Source organism: Salminus brasiliensis, chromosome 19, assembly GCF_030463535.1.
Source record: "Salminus brasiliensis chromosome 19, fSalBra1.hap2, whole genome shotgun sequence".
NCBI classification, from domain to species: Eukaryota; Metazoa; Chordata; class Actinopteri; order Characiformes; family Bryconidae; genus Salminus; species Salminus brasiliensis.
This window is the reverse complement of record NC_132896.1, coordinates 22,796,659-22,812,636: the sequence shown is the minus strand read 5'-3', so window position 1 is coordinate 22,812,636 and position 15,978 is coordinate 22,796,659. Positions and strand designations below refer to the sequence as shown.

The window sequence follows — 15,978 nt, the reverse complement described above, 5'->3', positions numbered from 1 at the left end:
GGTCAAATGGTAAAGGACAAGCAACGGCCGTTATATTATGAGATGAAGAACTGTCAATTATTTATATTTGTAAAACATTATAACTAATGTTCAGTTTAAATACTAATGTCTTACTTTCCCCAACGCACTATTCTTCTTTTGGTCTTATCCATCCATATATCTTTGTGATTCTCTGTTTTACTATTGATATTACAAAAAAAACACGTAGTGCTCTTACATAGTCTCTGTAGCCAAATCACAACCCATGTTTATATCCCAATTCTACTTATTAACCCACATATTATTCTACTTATTAACCCTCATAGCGCTAGCAAGGCTTATTACACTAGGTGAGTAAGGAGGCCACTGCGTCTTTTCGAACTGTCGCTGATGCTGAATTGCTGGGCAGCTTTTGGCCAGGATCAGGTTTGTTTTCATTTAAGTTTGATGGTTTAGCTGGTCTACCAGCATGAACAAACTGACCGACCATACTAGTCACCAGCATCGTCTACTTATAAAGTAGATAAAAAAAACTGCTTGTCCATGCTATTGTTTGGGTTGTAGTTGGTTATGCTGGTCTTTAGGTATGATCAGCCTGACCAAGCTAAACAACCCTTTTGACCAAGCTTGACCAAGCTGACTGACCGGCATGACCAGCAAGACCTAACTGAAATTACATACACTATGACCAAGAGCTTGTTATGGGATGGGAAGAGGAGGGGAAAAATAAAAAAGATTACTCCTAAGTCCATGCTTGTAATCCAGTGTTAGGCAGACACAGTCCTTATAACAATCCTTATAACAATCCATTCTTTAGGTAATCCTGTCCCAAATCTTCCCAAACCCTTAAACCCAACTTTTTAGAACTCAAGACCCCCAAGACTCCTATAGTTCTGTAAGGGGTCTATCTCACCTGTACATTTGATGTAAAGTGTACCAGACCCAATACAAGGACATGTATGTACAGTGCCAAGAAAAAGTATGTGAACCCTTTGCAATTGTATGGTGTTCAGACATAAAAAGTGATCGAACATCTGTGTTTATTAGTCTACAGTCTGTATAATCTTGAACGCGCAAGGTGTCTATGGCAAGACACCAGGGAAGCCGCTGCTTACAAAAAGAAACTTGCTGCACGCCTGAGGTTTGCAAAAGAGCACACTGACATTCCACAATGGTACTGGCAAAATGTTTTGTAAGAACTATTTCAAAAGAACATGCAGCCCCACATGTTGCGTAAAAAAGGCACTGCACATCACCATGAAAATATCAGGCCTGCTTGGGCATAAATGGGCAAAAATTCCACTTGAACGATGTGCAGGTCTGATCCACAGTTACAGGATGCACCTTGTTGAGGGTATTGCTGCCAAGAAGGGGGGGGGCTATTAATTCCAAGGGAATTTCCACTTCCACTTTGTTGAAAGACCTGGAAGATTCTATTTTTTGTGTTATTATTTTATGCACATTATATTATTAATGCCATAAAATTAATTTACATAATTTTCTTGCCACTGTAGGGGTGACTGGAGCACTGCGTCCGCCCCAGTGCCAGGCGATATGGCTTGATGCGATTAGCCTTGAGCCTCTCGCTGCCTCAGCTCCAGTGCCTGTGCCGGTGGCGCCCGTCACGTCTATTCCAGTGCTGAGGGTGCCTGCCGTCTCAGCTCCAGAGCCTGTACCAGTGGAGCCCGCCTTGTCTGCTCCAGTACCAGGCTGTAGGAACTGCCAAAGACAAGACCCTCATCCCCTCCTCAAAGGATGTCCCCTTAAGAAGTGGGGAACATTGGGGGGGGGTGATATGGCTTGTTGCGGTTAGCCTTGAGCCTCTGAGCAGGAGCACATGTCAGGGGGATCTGTATTCATGGGACTATCTTGACATCCTCATGACTGCGTCCTAACTGGGATCCTCTTTGAACTGAGACCTGTTTGTTACCGGGAAAAGTGTGCATTTGTACTTGCATCCTCTCTGAAAGGAGATAAATTACTGTTAAATAACGATACAACTATTTCAGGTCAATGCATCTTGGCTGAAGAAACATGACAAACATGTGTGGCCCATGTCAAGGAAACACTGATTCATTTTCTCATAGTAAGGTTTTACCTGCTTATCAGAACTGAGTAATAGGGTCAGTGGCTAATGCACAAAGCCTACGAGAAGAACTATATTTTTATGCCATAGGGGCCAAACCTTTGATCAAGATCAACTATGCATTAACTAACTATTAACTAACAACAATGAACAGTTTACTGTGCAATGTTTATTCTGTGTTACAAATCATTTGGAGTCAGACAGTGCTCCTGTCTATCCAGCATGGCAAGAAAATTCTTTGACACATTATACCCAAGCTTCAGTCAACTTGAAGAACCAACTTATTGCTGCGCAAAGTGAACTTCCTGGAGGATATACCATCATCTGACGATCAAATACATACCTTGGACACACACACTGTGGCAGCTCACAGACTCTTGGACAACCATTGCCTGTCCTACTGTAACGTTCTCCTGTATTCTTCAGGATCAAGTAGTAACCACAAACAACTATAATACATTTCGGCATAACATTATGGAAAGCGACATTGCCCTGTTTTATATAGTTATTGTCTTTTTATTGTTTCTGTCAATGCCTTATTATGTATACTTGTACTTGTATGCCTTATTTTCATACTTGCAGACAGAGAATCAGAGGGGGAACTGAGAAAAACTGCTTACAACAACTGGTATGTTTTCTTGCTGAGATTCTATATTAATGTATTTATAATTGGACGTCATAAAAACTCCTACAGATGTTATATCAACAATACTTTTGTTGATTCAATGTATATGTATACAGTGGGGCAAAAAAGTATTTAGTCAGCCACTGATCATGCAAGTTCTCCTACTTAGAAAGATAAGAGAGGTCTGTAATTTTCATAATAGGTATACTTCAACTATGAGAGACAAAATGAGAAAATAAATACAGGAAATCACATTGTAGGATTTTTAAAGAATGTATTTGTAAATTATGGTGGAAAATAAGTATTTGGTCATCCACAAACAAGCAAGATTTCTGGCTCTCACAGATCTGTAACTTCTTCTTTAAGCAGCTCTTCTGTCCTCCACTGTATAAAAGACACCCATCCACAGCCTCAAACAGTCAGACTCCAAACTTAACCATGGCCAAGACCAAAGAGCTGTTGAAGCCCACCAGGAAGAAAATTGTAGACCTGCACTAGGCTGGGAAGAGTGGATCTTCAATAGGCAAGCAGGTTGGTGTGAATAAATCAACTGTGGGAGCAATTGTAAGAAAATGGAAGACATATAAGACCATTGATAATTTCCCTCGATCTGGGGCCCCACGATCTCATCACGTGGGTCAAAATGATCATGAGAAGGTGAACAAAAATCCCAGAACTACATGGAGGGACCTGATGAATGACCTGTAGAGAGCTGCGACCAAAGTAACAAAGGCTACCATCAGTAACACACTACACCGAGAGGGACTGAAATCCTGCAGTGTCCCCCTGCTTAAGCCAGTACATGTCCAAGTCCGTCTGAAGTTTGCCAGAGAGCATATGGATGATCCAGAAGAGGAATATCATGTGGTCAGATGAAACCAAAATAGAACTTTTTGGTAAAAAATCAACTTGTTGTGTTTGGAGGAAGAAGAATGCTGAGTTGCATCCCAAGAACACCATACCTATGTAAAGCATGGGGGTGGAAACATCATGCTTTGGGGATGTTTTTCTGCAAAGGGGACAGGATGACTGATTCGTGTTAAGAGAAGACTGAACAGGGCCATGTATCGTGAGATTTTAAGCCAAAACCTCCTTCCATCAGTGAAAGCATTGAAGATGGAACATAGCTGGGTCTTCCAGCATGACAATGATCCCAAACACACCACTCGGGCAACGAAGGATTGGCTCTGTAAAAAGCATTTCAAGGTTCTGGAGTGGCATAGCCAGTCTCCAGACCTCAACCCAATAGGAACTTTTTAGAGGGAGTTGAAAGTCTGTGTTGCCCAGCAACAGCCCCAAAACATCACTGATCTAGAGGAAATCCGCATGGAGGAATGGGCCAAAATACCAGTTACAGTGTGTGCAAACCTGGAAACGTTTGACCTCTGTCATTGCCAACAAAGGTTGTTACAAAGTATTGAGTTGAACTTTTGTTATTGACCAAATACTTATTTCCCACCATAATTTACAAATACATTCTTTAAAAATCCTACAATGTGATTTCCTGAATTTTTTCTCATTTTGTCTCTCATAGTTGAAGTGTTCCTATGATGAAAATTACAGACCTCTCTCATCTTTCTAAGTAGGAGAACTTGCACAATCAGTGGCTGACTAAATACTTTTTTGCCCCACTGTATATGTTTTGAATTTGGTGACAAAATATTATAGCTATTATTGGATGAAGATTAATAATTCTTTTATTTTTTCATTTTTGTTAAACGCCTGATTTCAACAGTGGTCCACTAAATAGCACGATTTGGGAGAGCATAGTGCAAGGCCATTTGTCAGGCAAGCTTTGGATTCTGTGTTATTCTAAAAACTCTTATCAGTCATGATACATCACCTGAGTGAGTGAACAATAGACTGGGAGTAACTAGGCCAGGGTGTTACTGGTGGGTAGCTGGTCTATCGCAGGTAAAGGGGAGCCTAGTTGTAAGCCTTTGATCAGGTCAGGCTGGATATGGTAACATTTTCTTGTTTTTCTAAGGACTAAGAAGAATTTCTGTTTTGTCAAGAAGGAAGACCAAGGGCAGGTCAGACATCTTTGGTACAACTGGCTGGTTAGCCCTCCTCATCCTGACACTCTGTTCCTTCCTTATGGCGTCTTTGACCTCTAAGGATCCATTATTTCCTCATCAGCTCTGCAAATAGATGTTTAGTGCCTTAAGTCTTAATTCTCTCTCTTTCAGTTGAATTAACAGTCTGGCTACAGGGAGATCCCAGTATTATTGCATCGGCACAGCTCGTCACCCATGTGGATCAGCTGCAGTGCCTGGTCAATCTGTGGTGTCATGGTCAATGGGTGACTGCTAGAGAGTGGTGTCTTTCTTGCTGCAAGACTATCCAACTAAGCAGATCTCAGAATACTTATTTTGAGATCTGCACAGTTCTGCTTTTTTGAAGTGCTCTAGAGTTGGATTATGCAGCTAACCCATGAATACGTAGAGCTGGCTCAGTGTCTAAACTTACTTTGAATTTTTTACTTATTCAAACTAGCTGAGGTTAAATTGGGTAAATAGCAAAGCACTTTTGTAAGTTGCTCTGGATAAGAGCGTCTGCTATATGCCTTAAATGTAAATGTAAAGGTAACTAGGTCACTGACATTGTTGCTGAGCATCAGATAGTCTGCTGCTCTTTGTAACTCCTCCGAGCTGGGCCCGATGGCATTAGATAGTTATGTGTGAAGTCAGGTAGTGAAGCTAGGAACAGGGCACCACATGCCCACCACACTCCTCTTTACCCCATTGTGTTTTTCTCTCTTTTGTGTTGGTCTGCCTCTTCACTACCATGCTGATGTCATGCTCTGGTGCCTTGCATTGATTCATCCTCACCTCACTGCATGGTTGTTCTTATGTGTGATGTACAGTTCTTACAAGGCATTCCCAGTTAGACAAAAACTAAACATTATTAGGAAACATCTGAAGTAATCTTTCCATTATGAAATATAACATTTTTATAAAACTGATGCATAATCACACTAATATCACATTAATTAATAATATTTTTAATGTGTCATGATTCATTTCTAATAACTAAATGTTAAGTCAGTGAGTGTTTGTAGTTTTTTATCAATTAAAAAATATAATTCTCAAAAATAGTAACACGGTTCATATTTTTCATTATCAAAAATTAACAGATTTTGGGATAGGGACTTTTATTTTGACAGAATTTGATTCCCTCACAATGATGCATTTCTCGCCGCCTGTAAGATTCCGGGGTTGTGTTAGCTAATGCTGAATTCACCAGACTGCCAAACGGATGTTAGCTAGCTAGCTAGCTAGCAAGCAAGCTCTTCTAAGATTAAAAAAAAAAGCAATACAGTGGTGTCATACAGTACACCATATAATACCAGTGGCTACCGTCTAGACTTGGAAACAGGTGAGGTAACCTGAAATCGTGAAGTTCCATACATAAATTGCATTTTGATACACACGCTGTGGATTTAGCTAGCTAAGCTAACTCTTAAGTTAGTTAGTTAGCTAGCTAGCTATCCGAATTTAGAAGCTAACAGCCAAACGCTAGCTAGCTAGCTAACAACAGCTAAACAGCTAACTAGCTTAGCTGTCCAGAATAGTACTGTGCTGTGTAGCTTTCGGGTAGCAAAGCAACTGTTTTGCCAGCTCAAGTCTGCACGTTGCTGTGTATTAGAAGAAAGTAGCTAGCTAGCTAACAGCCAAACGCTGATATTTATGTAGCTAGCAAGCTACATAAAATCGAAACGATGCCGGTCACTAACTGATTAAGTTTATCTAGCTAGCTAGCTACTGGTTCTAAAATATATTATTTCTAGCTATGTCATTTTTAGCGATGGAAGCTAGTGATATACTAAGCTACTAGCTTAAATGTGGAATGTTTGACAATTTATTTATTTCCTGTCCTTTGTTTGGTATCTGGTGCTACTTATATTCACCTACTCATCTGTTGCAGAAAGGGTTGAAGTTAAAAATAAGGTTTTCTAATGGCTTTTTATCAATTTGATGAAATGCTACCGTATGTCAGCTAGCGCTGAGTATTCCAAGTTCATTATTTTACTCGCTCTAGCTACGTCTAATCTGAACGCTCATCATGCATTTTGGTAGCGTTATATTGAGCTTTAGAGGGTTTGGTGATTTCCTTACTCAAGCGTTTCTGTTCCTGTTTGGTTCTTTTATAGTTACTGTGTTTGAGCAGAATGTTACGTAAGGAGTTTCTCACCCATGCAATCACTGCCCAACTGTCGACAACTGTCAACAGTGATGTGTACTGCTTTATTTAAGAGAATACACATCTGTATCACGTTGAGTGTCCCGTGACTGAAGTTTAATGGCACTGTTTAATAGAAGTTTATTAGCAAAGTTGAACAGTGTTGGATAGTGGTGCATGTATTACCATGCTATGCTGAAAAAGCAACCTTCAGATGAATAATTTGTATCCAGTCAACTTTTTCAGTTGTTTCTTGTTGTGTGCTTCTTAGCTCATAGAACCAATGTCGTCAAAGAGACGTGAACCAAAACATTTGCGTGTGTGGATGCAGACAGGGACCCAGAGGAAAGGGAGTGAGTTGCTTGCCTTCCTTGGGTGAATATCCCACCATCCTGGACATGATGGGCCCTCGGCGGAAGTCCACCAAGACACGAAGTGTTGGAGGTGGAACAAGGAGTTTCAGCTTTTTACAGGAGGAGCCAAAAGATTACATGAATGAGCTTTCACATGAGGTGCTCTGCCACATATTCCGGTGAGTGCTGCACCCATATTGAACTCTTTGTGTATATGTTTGGCCTAATGGCATTTCTATAGATCATAGGTATTTTTTTTTTATCATACCTGGTATATTTTTTAAAGGTGAGTAAATTCCTATAACAATTATAAATGAACTTTGAGTAAATTGATAATTGAGCTTTTAGGTCTACTAGAAATATGTTGCTATAGATTAAAATTTATGTAACCTGAACTCTTTTAAAACAATGAAAGATTTTTTTTTTTTTTTGCGCTGTGAAAGGGCGTCCCCATATCTTTAATGACTTGGCAGTAACCTATCTTTTTCAGTCATCCTGTAACTAAGCTAATCATGTAAGTGTGAAACTTCTTCTTTCAGATATCTGCCTATGCAGGACATCATGTGTATGGAATGTCTGTCACGGAAGCTACAGGAAGCAGTAACTCTGTATTTGCGTGTAGTGAAAGTGGTAGACTTATGTGCCAGCCGGTGGTGGGAGTACATGCCTTCAGGTTGGCAGAGAAACATATTTACTATTCTCATCAGTTTGTTTAGACAATGTGCATGTGACCTTTTTTTTTTTTTTTTTTTTTTTTTTTGGACATTAAACAGCTCAGAAAGCACTAAGTATTTGTCCTAAAACATCCTGAAATCTGTTTGTAACAAAGGATTCACAGACTCAAGTTTCCTTATGCTACTGAAGAAGATGCCTGATTTGGAGCAGTTGTATGGCTTGCACCCACGTTACTTGGAGCGCAGAAGGGTTCGAGGATATGAGGCGTTCAGTATTCCCGGTGTTCTAGAAGCTCTTCAGACATGCCCTAATCTTCTGGTGAGATTTGAAAATTAAACATAATGATGTTCTGTTAATCAATAGCAAGCTTAACGTTTGTGGTTACACCAACTGTTTTTTGACATCAAATGGTTTTGTTGTGTACAGTGGCATGCAAATAATTTGGCGCCGCTGGTTAAAATGTGTTACTGAGAATAGTTAAGTTAATGATGAAGTAATCTAGGCAAGATTAAAGTGTTATTTTGTGTGTGTGTGTACACCTAGAGTAAAAATCAGCAACTACGGGCCCCTTTACGCAGCTGCCTTAAAATATTTGAAAGCTGGATAAAACAAAAAAATAGTAAAGCATTTTCAGGTAGATTTATCATTTATTAGTCACTCATTTATTAGTGCACAGTGCTGAGAAAAAGTACATTGACATTTAAGGCATTTAGCAGATGCTCTTATCCAGAGCGACTTACAAAAGGGCTTCTCTGTTTACTCAGAAAAGTATCCTTAGCTAGTTTGTATAGACTAGGATCCAAAGATACTGCTAAGCTTAGATATTAATAATCACAAAAGTTAACATGGAGACCATAATACCCGACACTACACCTTGACACTACATCCAAATACTCTCGGAAGAGGTGGGTCCTTAGTTAGCGTTTGAAGACATTGAGCAACTCTGCTGTTCGGACACGAAGTTCGTTTCACCACTTCAGTGCCAGGCCAGAAAAAAGCCTGGATGTTAATCGTGGATATTAAGGGTTGGCGGGTCAAGCCAAGCCATACTTGAAGCTCGAAGGGCTTTTGGTACTGATTGGTTTTTGACCATTGCCATCAAGTATGGAGGGACTGGACCCTTCTTGGCTTTGTGGGCCAGAATCAGGTTATTGAATCTAATGCTGGCAGCTATAGGAAGCCAGTGAAGAGATTGCAGCAGCGGAATTTCATGACAGAACCTAGAAACGTTGAAAAGAACCCGTGCTGCTGCATTCTGGATTAGTTTCAGGGGCCTGATTGTGCGCAAAGGGTGACCAGACAGAAGAAAGTTCCAGTAATCAAGTTTTGAAGTGACATGAGCCTGAACAAGCACTTGGGTGGCTTCTTTTTATAGGAAGGGTTGAATTCTCTGGATGATGAAAAGGAGAAATCCTTTTTTTTGCATGACCGAGTCAGATTTGCAACATGACTTACAAACGATAACTGATCATTCATGACTACAACAAGGCTTCGTACTTCTTTAGATGGAGTGACCAGTAAGTTCTTAAAGGAGATGGCAAGATCATTGTGAAGTCAAGCAGTTCCCAGGATGTACAGCAGCTCTGTCTTGCTGGGGTTGAGTTTGAGGTGGTGAGCTGCCATCCAAGACGAGACGTCAGCGAAACATGCTGAAATGCGGGTAGAAAAAGTATTTGCCCCATTTTAGATTTTGCCGTTTTTGCATATTTGTAACAATTTTAAATGTTTCAGATTATCCAACTAATTTCAGTATAAGATTGAAAACAAGTAAAACAAGTTTACACAAGTAGACCCGCATCTTTTAAATTATCATTCCATTTATGAAAGATAAATATTTATTCAAAGTAATTTCTAACTAAATTCAGTTGACAGTTGGGTTAAAAAAAGCACGATGTCCTGTTCTAAATTGATGTGAAAGAAAGCCTTTGGGGTTACAAAGTTATTGTTAAGGCTCTGGGATTCCAGTGAATCCCAGTTAGAGCCATAATTCACAAAAGGAAAACACTTGAAGTAGTAAACTCTTTCAGATACAGGTAGCTTTCCAACCTTTTGTATATTATGGATTTATTATAAACAGATTGATTCTGATATACATTTTATATTGCATTTTATGTTTACTTAAAGTCGGACAATCTTTTTGTTTTTTTTCCAAAGGGTGTAGAGACATCACATTTGGAACTGGTAGAAGCGATATGGAACTACATGCCTCAGGTCCACATTCTTGGAAAGTTCAGGAATCGCAATGGAGCCTTTCCTATTCCTCCCGAGAACAAACTCACTATTCCATCTGCAGCTAAAATTCAGACCCTCCATCTTGTTGGTAGGTTTAAGGCTTTTATATTATGTAGCTTTTTGGATTAAATGCGATTTTGTGTAAATGTCTAAATTTCTTCTTTCCTTAGGAGTAAGTGTACCAGAAATTCCTTGTGTGTCCATGCTGAAACACCTGTACATGAAGTGGGTTCGTCTTACAAAGCCACAGCCTTTCAAAGACTTTTTGTGTGTGAGCCTGCGTACGTTCGTCATGAGGAACTGTGCTGGTCCTACCAACTCCTTGAAATATGTGCCATTAGTGACAGGCTTGGCCTCTGCGCGCAACTTGGAGCAACTTGAACTGGTCAGAGTCCCATTCTTGGGGGGACTGATACAACATGTGGTGGAGGACAGCTGGAGATCAGGTGAGGACAACACCTACTAAATCTCCTGAATAGTGTAAACTACTTTGCTTTCGGTACAGATAAATGTTTTCTTGGTTTCCTGTCTGCATTTCTTGGTTAAGCCAGACATTCTTTGTTTTAACCCCTGCTAAGCTTTTATAGTAAATGTTTTTATTCACTACTGTGCCAAAAAATGTATGACACATCTTGAAAGAGGGAAAGAGGGTTTAAATTATTTTCATTTTCTGATGGAGCCGATGCAGTAAGGGGTTGGGACTGTCAGTATTGATTTTTCTCAATGTCTGTATCCTGAGGACTGTGGGGTAAGTTATGTGGTGAAAATCTGACAGAAGATTATTATAAATTGTATAGCAATAATGCTTTGCAAACAGCACACGTGTATTTATGTTTAAAATAAGTGCATAGCCCATTTTACTATTTATTACAGTTTTATTAAAAGCACTTCTTAAACCGGATCAGCCTATTTCTTTATTTCTGTTTGAACATAAAAAAACTAAACTAATACTAAATTAACAAAGAAAAATTAAGTCTTCTTGAAAAATTAAGATTTCTTGTCTTCTACAGGCTTATTGGTGACTATATTTTTGCAACTTGCAGTGTTCAGTGTTGTTGAATGATAATTGTTTTCCTTCATACAGAGCTTGCAATTAAGTTTGTTCGTATTCTTCAGAGGTACAAAATGCCTCCTACCTTGTTATTGCAATCCTAACCACTATCAGTAATGGGACAAAAGTTTAACAAAACATAAAAACCTAAAACATATGGTGTAACACATGGTTGCAATGTTGAGCAAGCCAAAGGTGACGGTGACAAGGAAAAACTCCCTTAGAGTTGGACAAATAAACCTTGGGAGGAACCAAGACTCACAAGGGGGAGCCTTCCTCCTATATTCGGAACTTCTTATAAATGATTGATAAAAGTCAGCGTAACAACAAGATTAGGGGCTTTATATGAAAAGGCTCTTCCCCCTGCTGAGGCTTTTTGAATTTTGGGAACTAGTAAGAAGCCAGCACCCCGGTAATCTTAGTAATTGTGATTGTTCATAATAGTAAATGAGATCTTGCAGGTACTAGTTGAAGGTTACTGAGGTTCCTGCCTGAACAGCCTGAGAAGTAACATCAAGTTTGATAATTTATTTCATGGACCCAAAAGGAGAACCACTGTTTTGTCACTATGTAGAAGAAAGAAGTTATGTGACATTCACTGTTTCACATCTTTTATACAGTCCTTGATTTTTTTTTTATATAGATTTGTCATCAGATTTGGCGGATATATACAGCTGTGTATAATGAAAATAATTGCGTTGCCAAAATAAAACCTTGCAGAATTCTGCATCACATTTTTGTATAAATGAAAGATGCATCCCTTACCTTGACGAACAGATAACGTTCAGTTAAAAACCTGTTATTCAGTTATTTAATCTTTCTGGGATGGTAATGTGGTCTATCGTATCAAAGGTACACTAAGGTTGAGTAGTACTAATAAAAATACACAGCCGAAAATATTGTTTGTCATCTTAACTAAAGCTATATCTGTGCTATGATAGGATCTGAATCCGGATTGGAGTTTTTCATGTATGTGGTTCTTATGCAGGTATGAGCAAAGTTGTTTGGCTACAGCTTTTTCTAAAATCTTGGATATAAATGTTAGGTTAGAAGTGGGCAAAACACTAAAATCAGGATTTGGTTTCTTGATCAAATGTGTAATAACAGCTAACTTAAGAGCTTTGGGTGCATGTCCTAAGCTATGAATCAAATGCTCTATTGTTGAAAGAGGTCTGATTATAATTGGGATTACTTCTTTTATAAATGTCTCTAATTCTGGCTGTGGGAATGGGTAGAAAGCTTCCATTCTTTTTTCTGCAACTAAGTTTTGCTCTATGCAAGTTTTGATGGAAACAAAAAGAAAAGAAATTGAAACCAAAGTTGAATAACTAACCAGGGGTGGGTTTCCCAAAACATTCATAATGCTAAGCATATCCTAATTTCATACTTAAGAACATTCTTAAAATTATGAGCATTTACTGAAACACTTCTTAACTAATGTAGTACTTAAACTTTTATGATGTCAGAGTATTCTGATGCATTTGTAATTATGTATGAACCTGAAGTTCATATGCAGTTCTGCGTCAAAAAAATGAGGCATGCATGGTGGGTCTATGCATGACAATGAAATTACTACAAAGCACTAAAATGCTCTATGCGTTTAAACTTTGAAAGGCCATTGTGGTAATTTTGACAGTGTTCGTTAACAACCTCTGTTCTATCCAAGCCAGCTGGTTGTACTGCCATTCCAGTACGATGGTAGTTACACTGACATGGGTTCTGTTTATCTCAGAAAACAGCCCAAAAACATTTTCAAATTGACAGATATAGATAGTGATGCCTCCTGGCTTTGCCAGCTCTTGATCTCACTACTCTGACACAAGGAATGATTCAGACAAAACTCACTTTTTAAAAGACATCTGAACAAACCAAAATCTACACTATTTGCTGGTGTAGCAACCAGGTTGATCAATTGTTCAAATATGTAGACTATTTAGCAACAACAATAGCATAAAAAATGAAGACGCATTAGGCATAAAATGTTGTGTAATAATTGTACTGCTATATCCTTATATAATGAAGTTTAAGTATTAGACCATAATTAAATAATGATAATGTCTTCCAGCTGCACATCAGTGTGCATAAAGCGTACAAAACAAAAATCACTAGTGACATGACTAGATGTCTTTTTTTTTTTTAATGCATAAGTTATATTGTAATCTATATTTCTGTATTATATATTCTATATTAGTTAACTTCAAGCATTTAGTATGATTTAATCTAATTCCTGTTATGATCAGTGATACCGTTTTAGCCAAGAATTTTAAATTCACTTTGTAGTCAAAACTATATTTACATATTATTGTTCATATTTGCGGAGTGAAAAACTACATTGTGTTTTTATTTTACAATAAAACCACATTTGGATGTCCAATATATCCATATATTCTTACAGTATATTTTGTTGAACCAGTACTGCACACTTCAACTTATCAATACATTAATAATGATCATAACTTATCAAACTTCTTGTTTTTCTGACATTTGAACATAAGAAATGCATTTTTTTCTGTAATAAGCATACAAATTTCTAAACAATATGACAGTGATCCCAAGCGTATCTCAAAGTCCTAGTAGCTGTGGGAAACTTGTGTGCCAAGTGGCCAGGTTTAGCATGTGGGTGTAGCAGTTCACATGTAGAAATTTACACAGTTCAGCAGCAACAACCATGTTGGATGTGTTATCAGCATCGAAAACTAAATTAGTCTCTATTGATTTGTCATTCCTCTGCTGCATTCTTTAACAGCTGTGTTTACACCCATGTGTCTCTGTGATTCATTGTATTCAGTGGAAAAATAATGTTTCATATTTTTTGCTTTTAAAAATACTTTGAAACAACTTGCATATGGGGTGGCTCTTCTCCACGTCTTTTTTCTCTTCAACTTCACAGAAGCCAAAGTTCTTCCATATGCTAACTTTTAATGCAGAAGGTTCTCGTCAGATTTCCTGCTCATCCATCTTGTGTCTCTGTTACATACACGCCAGTCATTGCACTTCTGCACTAACAAGTTCCTCCTTTTGCCTTCTGTCAACATTACATTATCAATTAACATTGATTTTTGATATTTGTGAATCAGTTCAGAATCACCTACATCCACATAGAGATGTAAGAATCAATCAACGCCAATCCCCCAGCTGATATCTCTGAGAGAGCTTTTTGTATTCTTCCTCTAAACCATGATGTTGAACAATCTTTGTTTTCAGGTCATTTGTGAGTTGTTTTGAGGCTCCCATGTTGCCACTCTTCAGAGAAGATGCAAAGAGGAGAAAAAACTTGCAATTGGCCACCTTAACCTCCTGCCCATAATTTGATTCACCTGTGTATGTAGGTCAAGGGTCAGTGAGCTTACAAAACAAATTTTGTGTTCCAAGAATTAGTATTCAAATCAATAAAACAACAAGGGTGCCCAAATTTATGCACCTGCCTAATTTTGTTTTAATAATTATTGCACACTTTCTGTAAATCCTATAAACTTCATTTCACTTCTCAAATATTACTGTGTTTGTCTGCTATGTGATATATTTAACTAAAATTGCTGATCCGAACAGCCAATGATTTATAAAGGAAAAACATCAATTTTCAGGGATGCCAAAACCTTTTCATACCTCTGAATCTGCCAGTCAAATCACAGACATGCTGACACCATTCATGGTCATAAAGCTGAAAAACATGTTAATTGGACACTGCCGTCATCTTATTATTAAATACCATTTAGTAGTTATGTTTAATTGTTGGTATTAACAATTGTTTCAATTTCATTGATGTTAATAAGGCAATACAGAGATTATGTATTTTAATTAGTTTGATTTGCATATAATATGCATAACAATGTAATTGCTTCAACAAAGTCTGTCCTAAGACATTGTTAGGGGGAGGGGAACCTTAAGGGTAATGTCACCCTCTCACTTTGCATTTCACTTTGTCCCTTTTTAATCTTTCTGGTCTGTGAATGTGTTGACCTGTTCATATAATTGTTTTCTATTGTACTATATCTTTTTACTTTCTTTGTTTTTCTGTCAACTATTTTACAAGTACATTTTGAACTTTGACTCATGATCATCTTTTCGAGCTTTGAGGTTTTATCAGATCAAACAAAAAGTAGTACACTACAGAAATATGAACCTCTGTAGTACTCGGGGTCCATTTATACAATACTTGGTTGAGGCTCCTTTACCACGAATTACTGCTTCAATGTGACGTGGCATGGAGACAATTAGTTTGTGGCACTGCTGCAATGTTATTGAAGCTCTGGATGCTATGATGGTGGTCAGTTATGAACAGTTGTTGCTAGGGTAGGGTATCTTTTTCTTGTCAGTACCTTACATTATATATGGGTTTCAGGTTGGCTGGCCAGTTGAACACCGTTATGTCATGGTCAGCAAACCATTTGATAGTATGGACAGAGAAAAAAAGCAAATCGGGATCTTCATAAAGCTTGTCAGCAATTGGAAGGATAAAATGCTCTCAAATGCTAAAATGCAGGTTAGATGTTTCAGATGTGTCTTTTGTTCAGATATGGCTTGATATTAGAAATGTCAATTGTAGCCCCTTTTCTAAAGACACTTGTGCATGGTGGTTTGATGTACCAGCCTCAGTCCAAGTTCCTGAATCAACTTTTCTTGACCAGGCTCTCAAGGCTGTGGTAATTCCTGTTGCCGATGCACCTTTTTCTACCACAGAACTTTTCATTAATATGCTTTACACACCATTGAACTCTGAGGTGTTCTTGATGGTGAATGTGAGAGAGATGGTGAATATTTCCACTTGCAGTCACATAAAACACAATTGACCAAT

The 15,978-nt window shown here is 38.3% G+C and overlaps 1 protein-coding gene across 7 annotated transcripts in view; it reads left to right on the top strand.

Annotated features, from left to right (window-relative positions):
• The first annotated feature begins 5,921 nt into the window (after positions 1-5,921).
• The window catches only part of fbxo38 (F-box protein 38), a 40,629-nt gene continuing 30,572 nt past the window's right edge, over positions 5,922-15,978 (top strand). For 3 of the 7 annotated variants that reach the window (XM_072664136.1, XM_072664135.1, XM_072664134.1), the window contains exons 1-5: positions 7,204-7,404; positions 7,765-7,898; positions 8,055-8,218; positions 10,055-10,220; positions 10,303-10,578. In XM_072664136.1, coding sequence (XP_072520237.1) covers positions 7,271-7,404; positions 7,765-7,898; positions 8,055-8,218; positions 10,055-10,220; positions 10,303-10,578 — 874 coding nt within the window. In that variant the 5' untranslated portion in view covers positions 7,204-7,270. Of the gene's footprint in view, positions 6,069-7,143; positions 7,405-7,764; positions 7,899-8,054; positions 8,219-9,405; positions 9,570-10,054; positions 10,221-10,302; positions 10,579-15,978 lie in introns of those variants that run through there. The other 4 variants (XM_072664138.1, XM_072664137.1, XM_072664140.1 and 1 more) reach the window with 4 other exon arrangements.